This window comes from Lontra canadensis, unplaced genomic scaffold (genome assembly GCF_010015895.1).
Source record: "Lontra canadensis isolate GAN:19392208 unplaced genomic scaffold, GSC_riverotter_1.0 scaffold1, whole genome shotgun sequence".
Classification (NCBI taxonomy): domain Eukaryota; kingdom Metazoa; phylum Chordata; class Mammalia; order Carnivora; family Mustelidae; genus Lontra; species Lontra canadensis.
In genome coordinates, this window is record NW_022630995.1 from 44,413,881 (window position 1) to 44,430,610 (window position 16,730).

At 35.4% G+C, this 16,730-nt stretch overlaps 1 protein-coding gene across 1 annotated transcript; it reads left to right on the forward strand.

The window, feature by feature from the left end:
• Positions 1-972: 972 nt before the first annotated feature.
• LOC116865477 (HLA class II histocompatibility antigen, DQ alpha 1 chain-like) lies at positions 973-1,882 on the forward strand. The gene has a single exon (XM_032853707.1). The coding sequence runs from the start codon at positions 994-996 to the stop codon at positions 1,756-1,758; it is 765 nt and encodes a 254-aa protein (XP_032709598.1). The 5' UTR covers positions 973-993; the 3' UTR covers positions 1,759-1,882.
• The last annotated feature ends 14,848 nt before the right edge of the window (positions 1,883-16,730 follow it).

Here is a 16,730-nt window from a genome sequence, read left to right on the forward strand (position 1 = left end):
TTCATGAAATGCTTGACTTTTAAAGAAAATAAAAGGAAAACCAAATATTCAAACAACATACAAGCAGAAGAAAAAAGTTCATAAACAAAGACAAAATGATCACTAAAGTCTGAGCTATAATTTGCCATAGGATCAGTTAATTTCCATGAAATATAACTACTTCCTTAATCGTGAAATTTGCGGAAAACTTCCCAATTTGTTTTCTAAAATAAACATAATCCTGACATCAAAAAGGTTGAATAGTCAGTGCTTTGTAATGGACATGATTGAATTCAATCTGGCTTCACTACTTAATTGCTTTGTGACTGGGAAAATTATTTTCTGTGTTCCTCAGTGTGTTAGTTGTCTCAGATTTCAATAAAAAAAAAAAGTGCCATTGATTGGCTGGCTTAAACAACAGAGATTTATTTTCTTATACTTATGGAGGCTAGAAGTACAAGGTCAGAATTTCAGATGATGAGGTACTGGTAAGAACCCTCTTCCTCACTTGAGTACAGATTCCTTCTCACTGTGTCTTCACATGGCAGAGAACTATGGTGTCTCTTCTTTTTCTTACAAAGACATTAATTCTATCAGAGTATGCCATCTTTCTGACCTGATCTAAACTAATTATCTCCCAGAGGTCCCATTTCCAAATATCATCACTCTAGGGGTTAAGACTTCAACATATGAATTTTGCAGGGACATATTTTGTTCCATTATACTTGCCTTTCTCATATATAAAACAAAGATATTAATACAACATTCTTTTTAGAGGGCTGTTGTAAAAAGCAACTGAGATAATAGGCATAAGGAGTCAAAGGAAAAGCTAAGACATGGTCAATGCCATATGCCTACTGGCTGGTATTATTATTATCTCCAGGTTACTATCACTCAATAACAGACATCAACAAAATTTTTAATGAAAGAAGTAATTCAAATCTAACAATTATTAAAATAGATGATCAAAGAGGCAACTCAGAAGGGCACTGTGGAGACCACATTGAAAAAAGGATGACCATGAACAGAGTTCTGATTCTGGGGACTCTTGCCCTGACCACCATGCTGAGCCCTGGTGGCAGTGAAAACATTGTGGCTGATCATGTTGCTTCCTATGGCGTAAATGTCTACCAGTCTTATGGTCCCTCTGGCCAGTACACCCATGAATTTGATGGTGATGAGGAATTCTATGTGGACTTGGAGAAGAAGGAAACTGTCTGGCAGCTGCCCATGTTTCAAACATTTAGATTTGACCCACAACGTGCACTGAGAAACTTGGCAATAGGAAAGCAAAACTTGAACATCCTAATTAAACGCTCCAACTATACCGCTGCTACCAATGAGGTTCCTGAGGTGACCCTGTTTCTAAAGTCTCCTGTGATGCTGGGTCAGTCCAACACCCTCATCTGTCTTGTGGACAACATCTTTCCTCCTGTGATCAATGTCACGTGGTTGAAGAACAGGCACTCAGTCACAGAAGGTGTTTCTGAAACCAGCTTCCTTGCCAAGAAGGATCATTCCTTCCTAAAGTTCAGTTACCTCACCTTCCTCCCTTCTGCTGATGATATTTATGACTGCAAGGTGGAGCACTGGGGCCTGGATGAACCACTTCTGAAACACTGGGAACCTGAAATTCCAGCCCCTATGTCAGAGCTGACAGAGACCGTGGTCTGTGCCCTGGGGTTGGCTGTGGGCCTTGTGGGCATTGTGGTGGGCACTGTCTTCATTGTCCAAGGCCTGCGCTCAAGTGGTACTTCCAGACATCAAGGACCCTTGTGAGCCACACCCTAGGAAGGAAGTTGTTACCTACAGTGAGCTGTCTGGGATATTCCATCCAGTTCCCTGATTCTTTGTAACCCTGATCCATTATTCCTGTGGAAATAATAAATTTCCCTTTATGAGATCTTTTAGTAAAAAAAAAAATAAATTAAAAAAAATAGATGATCAAAGAAATCATTCCTTGAGTCTACGGAATTTTTTTTACTATTATTTTATGAGGTAGTGTGATTCACCTTATTACTATATTCACATATAATTTGACATTATCACATTAGTGAATAATAGAAATATGACTATAGATCATTAAAAATATTACTTAGAAAAAAAGAATACTAATGTACTAAGTCTGTAAGCCATGCATCATTCTAAAAGTTTTGAGGCATTCTCATCAGAAACAGAGGCAAGGTAAGTATATCACCATTAGCTGGTGTTATTTAATTCTGCCTCAAAAGAGCCAAGTCCTGAAATAATAAAGCACCACTGTACTTATTCTCTTAAAGAAAAAAAAAACATATCTGGGGGTATAATCATTACTATAAGTTGAAAAACCATTATTTTCAAATAAAATTATTATTATCCTGGGAATTCAAATTGACTTTACAAACTCTTAGGAATAATAAAATGGTATTGTTAAATAAATTTTGATAATTTAAAAATAAGATAATTATTTAATAAGCAATTCAAAAATTTTAAGAAATATATAGTTTTAAGGAAGGTTTATAGTCCTCATTCTTGGACTTTGTTTTAAAAAAAAATTATTTACTGAGGGGCACCTGGGTGGCTCAGTCAGTTAAGCAAGCATCTGCCTTTGGCTTGGGTCCTAGTCCAGGGGTCCTGGGATTGAGTCCCTGCTCAGCAGGGAGTCTGCTTCTCACTCTGCCCTTCCCCTGCTCCTTTGCTCTCTCTCAGTCTCACGTAAATAAAATCTTCAAAAAAAGTATTTACTGAAAGAAATGACAATTCATAAATTGATCACAGTTGTTCTAAAGATAAGTTTTGCATTTCCACAGGGCTTATATTTCTTATTTTCAGATTTTAAACTTGCTTAAGAACCCCAGGACTAGAATATTTTTCTAGGCTCTCTCTGGAAGTACCTCTAAGGTTTCACAGATGAGTCCACTTTGCTTAACAGGGTTGCAGGTGTGAAGGATAAACTGCTCTCTAGAGTATGGACACTGTTTTTCAGTTTCTTTCAGAAACTCTGAGTGCTGCTACTATTAATTTATTTTGCCCCCCATGAGAAAGATTCTGCTGACTGTGTTGCTAACAATCTTGAAATAACCATCTGCCACTGCACCATTCTGGTATTAGAAATGGCAGCAGGGAAGAGTAGTATACCTGTTGTCTCAACAAGATAAGCACCACTCCTTATTATAGTCAATAAGACCCAAAGATTACTGCCCTTTGGGGAATAAAACTTGATGAAGAATTTTCTATAGTAGAAAACAGAAATTGTGACCGGAGAAAAGGAATTGTTCATTTGTCACAATGTTGTTACATTTACTACTTTAAATGTTATAAAAGCACTCAGGAGCTTGCCAATATTTTGGTTCAAAGATTCAATTGGATGCATAACAAATAAGATATATATATATATAAAAAAAACACTTTTGCCTCCAGGAAAGAATGGTCAGTCTTAAATGAATATGAAAATCATGTGGAACAGAACATTCACTTTATTCTGTGATTGAAGTATAACCATCATATCAGGGGAAATGACTGACCTAAGGAATGGGATTATTTTAGTTTGATTTTTCTTTCCATTTCCCAGTTTCCAAAGTTGTAAGGAAAATAACTTTTAGATGAAAAACATCTCAATTATTTGAGTAGTAAACACACAAAATTCCATATTGTTTAATCTCATTAAATTTATTTGCATAAAAGAAAGTATTGAAATACTACCTTTAGCATCTATATATCTATCACTAAAAGAAATATCTGATGTATCTTTAATATAGCAAAACAACTAGATATTTTTAAGGTACAAAGGAAAAGATATTCTCTTAATGATGCTTGTTTGGATCAGGTATTTTATGAAACAGAAAAGACAATCATAACAACACCTAAAAAACTAACTTCTGTAAAAAATTAGGTAGTGTCTATTTTTAAGCCAAAGCATGAATGTTTTATGGCTAACCTAAATATTAAAGTAGGAATAAAGAAGGCCGAAAAATTATTTTGTGAGCTAACAATGTATTTCAAAATATGTGTTCTGTGTATTGTTTAGTGTACAAATCAAAGTGAGAAAGTAAATAAAATTCTAATTTGCAGAATATTTTAATTTCTCTTTTTCACATTTTTCATTAATTATATATGCTAACTTCTCTGGTCTTCTATTTTACATTTCAAAGAGCATTGTAACAAACATGCATAATAAAAGATTTTCCAAAATATGCTAAAATCTTTAATTTCACTCTTAAACTTTAGAGTGATAGAAAACAGAATTAACACAGTTACTCATTGCTATCCACAAAAGCAACCTGCATCAATTTTGATTTTATTATATCTCTCTAATACATCTATATCTTTATAGCACACTGGATAAAGCCTTCATTACATTTTATCATACACTTTTTCCTCCTTTCATTTTTATTCAGAATTAACACCTTGAACTCTATAGGAATTATATCTACAAAAATTATGTTTACAAAAAAGACTTTACTTTTTTTTTACAACACCACAAAATAAATAGTCTCACTTTTCTCCACCAAAATTATGGCTGTCTCCAAAGCCATAAGTGACTTAATAATTATCCTTGGGAAACCATCCACAGCTGCAGATGAATGTAAAGAGAGAGTGTATAGGTATAGCCTCTGTAGAGGGACAGTGTATAGGTCCAGCCAGTTTTTATGTTGTTGAGATCTCGGAGTATCTCATTTTTGAGGTTGTAATGAGGGCCATCTCCTTGGTGCCAAAAGACAAGGAAAGAGAGTAGAATTTTGGCTGTTCTCTGGGCCCCTCTTTTTTATGTTGTTACCTAATTGCTCTGAGCTATGAACTTGAGTTTTGAAATTTATGGGTGTTGTTTAAAGTAGAGAGGTAACTCAAAGTAAGAGGAGCTTAGAAATAAGTGGTTGATAAGAGAAATAGCATGGTTGTTGTTGTTGTTGTTGTTGCTTTTCTTTTTATCAAAGCACATCCAGGCAGGAAAGCAGAGTATGTAGCTTCCAGGTCAAAAGTTTTATATCATATACTGGGTAAGATATGTTGGATTTCAGATAAACCAAAACAAAAAGAAACCATATAACTTCTGGAATTATTTAATTTATAGATGACTACTGGTACATTTAGAAATTGGGAGAAATTTCGTTCAATAAGCATATGTTTATGCCTAATTACTTTCTGCTTATATGTTGGGTTAAGGATCTTTTGTATTCATTAAAATTCTTCATTTATTATTGATTTATTGTTTAGCCATGCACATTCATTATAAGAAAAACAAAATTATTGCTTTGTGATTTATTAACTATAGTGTATTTATTATTATTATAGTGTATTTATTGAAAGCTGAAAAATCCTGAGAAAAGGAAAATTTGAATGTGTTTTTTTTGGGGGGTACATTTTATTGAGTAAATATATTGTAGATTTCTTCCTCCGCTAGTTTTCAAATAATTATATCTTTTTTTTTTTCCCAAAAAGATCCATAAGTGCACTTTTAAACTCTTTATTCTAGATTGCTTAAGCAAGAAGTAACAAAAGAGAATGGATTTTACTGGTTTACCTGTTTTAAAATAAGCACCAAAAACTTTCTGTGGAGTTTTTATTCCTTATGACACGAAGTTTCACAGAGCAACTTGGTAGCTACCCAAACTTAGCATTTGCCTTCTCCAGAGACTTGTTAAAAAGTAGCACATATAAATGAGAAAATTTGTAAAGGTGAATTAAGAAATATCATTCACAGTGATAAAAATGTTGTACAGTTTCAGAAAATACATATCAGTTCAATTCTCATGCACGAGAGCAATTCATGGTTAGTATAAATTTTAAGACTTTTGCAAGCCTACAAGGGGTTTAAATACTTAGGATCTTTTAATTCAACAATGTGTCTTACTGAAAAAAAAAAAAGTCTACAAAAGGAGAATGTAAAATCTTTAATGGTTTTCTGCAATAAAATGCCAATTAAACTTTGAAACTAATACCCTATGTTGAACCTTTTAATGTAGCTCTCCCAGTACTCTGAATCTGGTTGGTAGACTTCAGTAAATGGTGTGATATGACAATTTATCATTTCCATCCACTCTTTCCCAACTGGGGTTTCTCATTTGAATCACAGAAAAGATTAAATGACTATTTTCTCAATTCTCCCAAGTTTGATTAATAACTAATATCACTCTAGGCTTATAGGAGAAAAGCTAATTTGGTACATACAATAGATGCTTTAGGATTTTAAGGCTTAATTCTCTCAAGAAACACCAGTTGAGAAAGACTAACAGCTCTATTCTTAAAAATGCATACCATCAACATCCCTGTCTCATTTGACATAAAACTATGAATGGCAAAGGTAATATTGTATGTATGCAGTAGTATAGCTGTAGACAATGAGAGGGAATAATCAACTACAATCCTACAATATTTGAAATATGCATTATTTATTTCTCAATGTCACATCTATTCAATCTCTTAACCAAAGACTGCAGCTGCAGCTGAACTAGTATGGTAATTGGTATAATTGATGACTGGCTTTCAGTTACCAAAGTATAAGTAGGAAGTGGAGTTTCTTGAGTATTTTCCATTCCATGTTTGTTTTGTCAGCCTTTGCCAGACCAATTCATTTATTCTTTTCAACAAATATTTAGTGGACATACAAGGCTTGAGATACTCTGTTCTATGCATTGAAGATTTAAGAAATGAGGAATGCCTGTATGGCTCTGTCATTTAAGCCTCCAACTCTTGATTACAGCTTAGGTCATGATATCAGAGTTGTAAGATTGAACCCCATTTGGGGCTCTGCATTGGGCCTAGGCCATGCTTAGGATTCGATCTTTCCCTCTCCCTCTGCACCATCTCTTCTCAAATAAATAAATAATAAAATAAAATAAATCTCTGCTTATCATCAAGAATAGGGTAGGAATGAGGAGTGGAGATAAACAAAAGGATAGAATAGAATGTAAAAGGTCAGGGTCAGAATAAAGGAAAGAAACTGAGGATTACAGAAGGGAGGGGGGTGAGAGGATGGGTGACTGGATGACGGGTATTAAGGAAGGCATGTGTTGGCACTGGGTGTTCTATGCAACTAAGGCATTGTTGAACACTACAACAAAAACTTACAATGTACTATATGTTGACTAACTGAACATAATAAAAAAAATAAGTTAAAATTTAAAAAAAAAAAGGTCATAGATGTTTCTTGAAATCCAAGTAAAAATCCACTGTGGCTTTGTCTAGCCATTGAGGTCATGATGAGCAACCATAACGTAAATATATTATGAAGATGAAGTAGCCAGAAATCCCTGAGAAACTAGAAATAGTTTATGAAAGACGGCAAGAAATCAACTAAACTAACAGGGACTTTGAATATAAATTCCTTTTATCCTAGTGAGTATCTTCTGTGTAACAGTCTTCAGTTTTATAGTCAAAATCAACTGAAATAAGTAACAGGAGACAAAATGTCTGGCCCCAATTCTCCTCTAGTACAGATTCCCCCTACATGATTATTAGGTGTGAGTGCTAGACAAGAAGGTGAGGTTTTATATGGCAAGCATTGTCCCCTATAGGAGCTAGATGTTCTAGTGATTTCTTGGATCATTTATATTTGAATCTCAGAATATAACCACAATTCTGCAAGACTCTGAAGTCAATATTACTAGTATTTCATCATTTTGTTCCTAAGTCAACAATGCCGTTAATAATTTTTTAAGAGTTTGAGACTGATTCAAAAGTGATCTATTATGAAATTCTGTAATTATTATTAATATTAGTCTCACTGATATATACACAGAATAATAATGTAAATTTATGAATATGATACTTTTTAAAAAATATAAAAAATAATTCATTTCAGCAAGTTGTAAAATAAATGAATGATCAACTTTGAAGAAAGAAATTTCATTCAATGTAGAATTTCCTTCACTGCTTTCTTTCATGAGTTATTAATGATAGGAAGTATTTGTTTTAAGACATCTACCTCCAAATTTTTATCCATCCAACCCAAGAAGTGCAACCCTATTATCATCAAACTTACAGTCTGAATTGCTAATCTGAATTCTTTTCCTCAACATCATGCCTTGAATTTTAGCGGTGACCCTGAATATACTTTTAAATTCTTGCTGGGAAAATCATCTTCACTGAAGATACAAATAATAAACTAGCATAGTGGATGGTGTACATATTGATGATATTTAATACAAAGACTAATATAAAAAGAATAAAAACATAACATGAATCAAGGAAAATACAATGCAAAATACTCAAGATTAACTGTGATAAAAAAATTAAATTATTTCTTTATTTTTCTTTTTTTTGGTGCTTATTGCAGCTTTATTTGTAATAAATAATAATAAAAAGTAACAATAGAGAACTCGGATTCCACAAATTGGTGAATGGATATTTTTTATTTAATTTTATTTTTTGTGTGTGTTCCAAAATTCATTATTTATGCACCTTACCAGTGCTCCATGCAATACAAACCCTCCTAAATACCCACCACCAGACTCACCCACCCCCATGCCCCTCCCCAACAAAACCCTCAGTTTGTTTCTCAGAGTCCACAGTCTTTCATGGTTAAACTCCCCTCTGACTTCCACCAATTCACATCTCCTCCCCATCTCCCAATGTTCTCCCGTGTTATTCCTTGTGCTCCACGAGTAAATGAAACCATATGATACTTGACTCTCTCTGCTTGACTTATTTCACTCAGCATAATTTCTTCCTGTCCCATCCATGTTGATACAAAAGTTGGGTATTCATCCTTTCTGATGGAGGCATAATACTCCATTGTATGTATGGACCATATCTTCTTTATCCATTCATCTGTTGAAGGACATCTTGGTTCTTTGCAGAGTTTGGCGACTGTGGCCATTGCTGCTATGAACATTGGGGTACAAATGGCCCTTTTTTTTGCTACATCAGTATCTTTGAGATAAATACTTAACAGTGCAATTGCAGGGTCCTAGGGTAAATCTATTTTTAATTTCTTAAGGAATCTCCACACTGTTTTCCAAAGTGGCTGCACCAACTTGCATTCCCACCAAAAGTGTAAGAGGGTTTCCCTTTTTCCACATACTCTCCAACACTTGTTGTTCACTGTCTTGTTAATTTTGGCCATTCTAACTGGTGTAAGGTGGTATCTCAATGTGGTCTTGATTTGAATCTCCCTGATGGCTAATGATGATGAACATTTTTTCATGTGTCCATTAGCAATTTATATTTCTTCTATGGAGAAGTGTCTATTCATGTCTTCTGCCCATTTTATGATGTGAATATTTGTTTTCTGTGTGTTGAGTTTGAGGATTCTTTATAGATCTTCGATATCAGCCTTTTGTTTGTAGTAATTTGCAAATATCTTCTTCCATTCTGTGTGCTGTCTCTTTGTTTTGTTGACTGTTTCATTTGCTGTGCAGAAGCTTTTCATCTTGATGAAGTCCCAAAAGTTCATTTTTGCTTTTGTGTCCTTTGCCTTTGGAGACATATCTTGAAGGAAGTTGCTGTGGCTGATGTCAAAGAGGTTACTGCCTATGTCCTCCTCTAGGACTTTGATAGTTTCAAGCCTCCTGTTGAGGTCTTTTATCCATTTTATCTTTGTGTATGGTGTAAGAGAATGGTTGAGTTTCATTCTTATACACATAGCTGTCTAGTTTTCCCAGCACCATTTATTGAGGAGATTGTCTTTTTTCCACTATATATTTTTTCCTGGTTTGTTGAAGATCATTTGACCATAGAGTTGAGGGTCCATATCTGGGCCTTTCCACTGGTCTATGTGTCTCTTTTTGTGCCAGTACCATGATGTCTTGGTGACCACAGCTTTGTGGTAAAGCTTGAAATCAGGCAACGTGATGCCCCCAGTTTTGCTTTTCTTGTTCAGCATTTCCTTAGCAATTCAGGTCTCTTCTGTTTCCATATAAATATTAAGATTTTTCGTTCCAGCTCTCTGAAAAACTCCAGTGGAATTTTGATCAGTATGGCATTGAAAGTATAGATTGCTCTGGGCAGTATAGACATTTTAAGAATGTTTATTCTTCCGATTCATGAGCATGGAAACCTCTTCCATCTTTTTGTGTCTTCAATTTCATAAGAGTTCTGTAGTTCCTCGAGTACAGATTCTTTACGTATTTGGTTAGGTTTATTCTGAGGTATCTTATAGTTCTTGGTGCTACATAGTAAAAGGAATCAGTCCTCTAATTTTTCCTTTCCATTTTTTCATTGTTAGTGTATAAGAAAGCAACTAATTTCCGTACATTGATGTTGTATTCTGTCACATTACTAAATCGCTGTATGAGTTCTAGTAGTTTGGGCATGTAGTCTTTTGGGTTTTCCATATAAAGTCATCAGTGGAGAGAGCTTGACTTCTTCTTTGCCAATTTGAAAACCTTTTATTTATTTTTGTTGTCTGACTGCTGTTGCTAGGACTTCTAGTACTACATCAAATAGTGGCAAGAGTGGGCATCCTTGTCGTGTTTATGATCTCAAAAGGAAGGCTGTCAGCTTTTCCCCATTGAGGGTGATATTCACTGTGGGTTTTTCATAGATAGATTTTTTAAATTATTTATTTATTTGATAGACAGATCACAAGTAGGCAAAGAGGCAGGCAGAGAGAGAGAGAGAGAGAGAGAGGAGGAAGCGGGCTCCCCCCGAGCAGAGATTCCCAATGTGGGGCTCAATCCCAAGACACTGGGATCATGACCCGAGCCAAAGGCAGAGGCTTTTATCCACTGAGCCACCCAGGTGCCCCCACAGATAGACTTTATGAAGTTGAGGAATATTTCCTCTATCCCTATACTTTGAAGGGTATTAATCAGGAACAGATGCTGTGTTTTTTCAAATGCCTTTCCTGCATCAATTGAGAGGACCATGTGGTTCTTCTCTCTTCTCTTATTGATTTGTTCTATCACATTGATTGATTTGTGAATGTTGAACCACACTTGCATTCCATGGATAAATAGCACCTGGTCATGGTTGATAATCTTTTTAATGTACTGTTGGATCCTGTTAGCTAGGATTTTGTTGAGAATCTTGCCATCCATATTCATCAGGGATATTGGTCTGAAATTCTGTTTTCTGATGGGGTCTTTGACTGGTTTGGGGATCAGGGTAATGTTGACTTCATAAAAAAGAATCTGAAAGTTTTCCTTCTGTTTCTATTTTTTGAAACAGCTTCAGGAAAATAGGTATTTTTTTTTTCTTTGAATGCTTGGTAGAATTCTCCAGGGAATCTGTCAGATCCTGGGATCTTGTTTATTGGGAGGTTTTTTGATCACTGCTTCAATCTCATTATTAGATATTGGTCTATTCAGGTTGTCAATTTCTTCCTGTTTCAGTCTTGGAAGTTTATAGGTTTCCAGGTATGCATCCATTTCTTCTAGGTTGCTTAACTTATTAGCATATAACTGTTGATAATAATTTCTGATGATTGTTTCTATTTCCTTGGTGTTCGTTGTGATCTCTCCCTTTTCATTCATAATTTTAGTAATTTGGGTCCTCTATCTTTTCTTTTGGATTAGTTTGGCCAGTGATTTATCAATCTTATTGATTCTTTCAAAGAACCAGCTTGCAGTTTTGTTGATGTGTTCTACTGTTACTCTAGTTTTGAACTCATTGATCTCTGCTCTAATCTTAACTATTTCCCTTGCTGTATATGGGGTTGGCTTAATTTGTTGTTGATTTTCCAGTTCTTTAAGGTGTAAAGAGAGTTGGTGTATTTGGGACTTTTCAATTTTTTTGAGTAAGGCTTAGATGGCTGTTTTTTCCCCCTAGGACTGCCTTTGTCGTATCCCATAGGTTTTGGACAGATGGGTCGTCATTCTTATTTGTTTCCATGAATTGTTTAAGTTCTTCTTTGATTTCCTGGTTGATCCAAACAGTCTTGAGCAGGATGGCCTCGTTTTCCAAGTGTTTGAATTCCTTGTGAACTTTTTCTTGTGGTTGACTTCCAGTTTCAAAACATTGTGGTCTGAGAATATGCAGGGAATGATCTCAATCTTTTGGTATTGATTGAACCCTGATTTGTGACTCAGTATGTGGTCTATTCTGGAGAAAGTTCCATGCGGCCTCAAGAAGAATGAGTATTCTGTTGTTTTAGGGTGGCTGGAATGTTCTATGACATTCCTATGACCTATGAGGTGTATCTTGTCCAATGTGTCAATCAATGCTCTTGTTTCTTTATTGATTTTCTGCTTGGATGATCTATTACTGAGAGTGGCATGTTAAGATCCCCTACCACTTATGTATTCATATCAATATGACTCTTTATCTTGATTAACAATTGGATTATGTAGTTGGCTACTCCCATACTGGGGGCATAAATATTTACAATTGTTAGATCTTCTTGGTGGATATACCCTTTAAGAATAATGTAGTGTCCTTCTTTATCTCTGACTACAGTCTTCAGTTTAAAATCTAATTTATCTGATATGAGAATTGCTATCCCAGCTTTCTTTTGAGGCCCATTGACATGAAAGAAGCTTCTCCATCCCTTCACTTTCAGTCTGGACTTATCTTTAGGATCCAAATGTGCCTCTTATAGACAGCATATGGATGGGTCCTGTCATTTTATCCAATCTGCAACCCTGTGTCCTTTTATGGGAGCATTTAGGCCATTTACACTGAGAATAATTATTGAAAGGTACATTTTTTATTGACATCATATTAGCTGTGAAGTCCTTGTTTCTATAGATTGTCTCTGTAAACTTCTGTTCTATGTCACTCTTAGGTTCTTTCTTCTTTTATAGAACCTCACTTAATATTTCTTGTAGTACTCGCTGGTGGTCACATACTCTTTTAAACCTTGCTGGTCTTGGAAACTCTTTATTTCATCATCCATTTTGAATGTCAGCCTTGCTAGATAAAGTATTCTTGGCTGCATGTTCTTCTAATTTAGTGCCCTGAATATGTCTTGCCAGCCCCTTCTGGCTTACCAGGGGTCTGTGGACAGATCTGACGTTATTCTGATGGACCTTCCTCTGTATGTAAAGAACACCTTCCCCCTAGCTGCTCTCAGGAGTTCTTGTCTAAAATTATGATTCATCAGTCTTACAGTCAAGTGTCTCAAGGTCTTTCTAGATTCATTGATCTTGGGGGTTGATCTTTCTGCCTCTAGGACACAAACACTGGTTCTATTTCCCAGACTGGGAAAATTTTCAACAAGAATTTGTTCAACTATATATTCTAGTCTTCTTTCTTTCTCCTCCCCCTCAAGGATCCCAATAATTCTGACACTGGAATGTTTCATGGCCTCATTTATTTCCCTAATTCTGATTTCATGGCTTCTAAGCTGTTTGTTCCAGACACCTCCTGATCCTTTTTCTCTATCAGTTTGTCCTCTATCACTAATTAGTGATCTTTATCTAATTAGTGATCATCTAGATCACTAATTCTATCTCCTGCCTCCCTTCCCTAGTGTTAGAGTATTTAGATTAGATTAAATCTCACTGATAGCATTTTTAACTGCTTCTCAGATGGCTTTCCCTTCTGCCCTTAGAGATTCCATGTGGTCACTAATGGTTTTCTCCAACCTAACCATTGCCTAGATAATTGTTACCCTGAATTCCCTTTCTGACATACTGTTTATATCCATAACCAATAGTTCGGATGGAAAGGGCACAGTCTCTGAATTTTTCCTCTGTTGGGTGTTCCTTCTCTTAGTCATTTTGGTGAGAGTTGTTTGAGGGGATGAGTAGCTGAATATATTGACCTCAATCCAGGCAAGGTGCACCCTGGAATGCTTCCGAACAATCAGAAGTCACCACCGAAAAGAAAGAAAAAGGAGAAAGAGAGAGAGATGAGGAAAAAAAGAGAGAGAGAGAAGACCAGGCTGGAATGGGGCCCAAAGATAAGATTTATAAGGTATACAAACAAAAACAGACAAACAAAAAGACCAACAAAAGTACATGACAAGGAAAAAATAACCCAGCCAAAATGAACCTCAAGGATAAGATTTATATAATACCAGAACAAAAATAAATACACAGAAACACTGACAGAAGAAAAAGATGGGAGGGTGGTTATAAATCCTTGATGCTAAAGAATCCTTTGATTCTTCCTGGATGTTTCTTGATATCTTTGTTAAAGGACTCAACTTTCCAGAGATAAAGGGAGATTAAAACTGGTTTATATATAAGGGTAGTATTGATTACGGAAAGAGGATTACCTTGAAGCTTATATCTATATGTACATTTAAAAAAAATAGAAAAGCAAAAGAAAAACTCAAGTATATGTGTGAAAAAATTTTGAATTAAAAGGTTATTATGGAATATGCTGTATTAAACCTCTAGTGATGGTTAGTAGGTTAAAATTTAAAGAGAACAAGAATAGTGAGAACAAATTAAAAATGAAAATTATATCTATGAAATATACAGATTTTAGGGTAATACCAAGAGCTTAATATCTTATTTTCCCCTGATATTGGTTTTTTTCCAGTTTTATGGGGACCCTGTGGTGTTGTCCTCTTGTTCTTTTGGCTGGCTTTCTTGGGGAGAGGCCTGCCATGTTTCTCAGTCAGTCTTGCTTGGATTGAGTCCTCCTGTTCTCTATCAAGGGGCTGGACTCTGTGGAAACTGGTTTTTCAGGCTTTTGTTCTCTGGAGGTTTTTGTTCTTTGGCAGCTTTTTGCAGCTTCTCAGAGGTTTAATGGAAAGCAAACTGTCTGCACCCAGACCTTCGTCTCAGGCTGTTCCTAGAGACCACCAGTTAGTGCCCTCATGGAGCACTGTTAGGCGTGGGTGGGACACACAGTTCAGAACCTGGATGCACAGTGCTCGCAGAGTGCAAAAGACTGTTGTTATAGAGAGTGCTGGCTGGCATCCACACCAGACTCCCTTACATGTGCAGGTGGGAGTGTGCCTATCCCAGCACTGGTGCAAGCAGAGGAAACCCAGGCACTCAGGGACCATGGCCTGGAGACTTTGCCACACTCTCTCTGGCATGGGTGGTCACTGGCGTTGGCTGTCCTGGGTCCAAGAGCTTAGGCCCGTGCCCATAACCACCCAATTCCACCAGTTGGCCCTTAAGATCTTTTGCTCTTTTTGAGTGCTTTTAACCAGACTCCAAGTTAGTGTCGGTCCCCAATCACAGGGCACTTTCATATTGGGGTATTACTTTCCAATGGGTCAGTTCTGGTGGCTCCCTCCCCCTTTTGTTTTTCCTCCAATATCAGTCGAATCATTTCCACTCTGATTTACCTCTCCACTGGTGTCTTCTGCCCGTGTAGAGATCCAGAAGTGTTTAACCCTACATCTCATGGTTTCATGGGTGATTTCATGGGTGTTCAGAGTGTCCTGGTAGACAATCAGCCCACTTTAGGGGACTGGTTGAAACAAGGTCTCCTACATCTCTGCCATCTTGTGCCTCCTCACTGGTGAATGTACTTATTTTTCTCTTTTTAGTAACTTTCTCTTTTTACCAATAAAAACATTAATAAAATTTATTAGTGAGTGCTTATTGCTAGAATTTATTACCAGATGCAGACCAAATGTTAGATAAATGAGAGATGAGAAATGAGTCAGATGGCAAAACATAAAACTATAATCCTCAGTTTTAAAATGTTGACATTATATGCAACTGCTTATTTCCTTCAAGTTATGATCTAGAAAGGAACAGAAGACTCTTATCATGATCCTAAAAATTAAAACAAACCAGATAAACTATACATTCATTGCTTTTGTTATGTTTGTTTTGTTCATTATTTTTAAAACATCAGTGGAATGAACTAGAACTAAATTCAAAAAGTAATGAGTCTTTGGGAAAGGGGAAACCTGCAGCTGTGTTATGTGGTGAGTAACTGAAATTTAAAACAGTGCCATTTACAACAGCATCAAAACACATGAAATACTTTGGGAAAACATGTAACAAAATATCTGCAAAATGTATATGTTACAAGCTGTAAAACTGTGATGTAAAAAAAATAAAATTGTGATGTGAGAAATCAAGAAAATACAAATAGATGGTGAAGTATACCTTGCTCATGTATAATAAAGATCGTTTTTTTTTAAATTCCATATTGTTCTATAAATTCAATGCAGGTTCAATCAAAATCCCAGCAAGATTTCTGTAGAAATTGGCAAAATGATGCTAAGATTTATATCACACACAAAAAAACGACTTAGAATAACAACAAACTAATTTTGAAAATGAGAAGTAAATTAAAGAACTAATACTGCTTGATTTCAAGACTTCTTATAAAAGTAGATTATTCCGCATAACACAACACAGGTGAATACAGAGATCAATAAATGGCATGTGGAGTTAAGAAATAAAACCACCTATTTGTGGTCAGTTAAATGTTAATGGAGAAAGGGTAATCTTTTCAACACATGGAGTTGATACACTAAGTTATCAATACCCACACGAAGAGAAAAAAAAAGATAAAGCACCTCTTATATCACATCACATACAAAAAAAGAATGTTGTATGATTATAAACTTAAGACCATAAAATTCCTAGAAGGAAATCATTATGATCTTGAGTCAGGCAAATATTTCTTAGGATATAAAGTAGTCTTAATAATATAATTTATTAAAAATCCATAAATGGACTTTTGTCAAAATTAAAATTTGTTATTCAAAAGACATTGTTAAGAGATTGAAAAGGCCAAACACAGAAAGAAAATTTCCAAAATATATATCTGATAAAACAATTGCGTCAGAATATAAATTGAACAGTCAAGATTTAGTAATAAGGACAAAATTACTTCAAAAATGAACAAGAGATTTGAGCAAATACCTTACTAAAGGTATCAAATTTCATATACCCATGAGGGCAAATGGTTTCATTAACAGATGTTTGACATGATTGGTAATTAAAGAAATATAAGTTAGTTTTTAC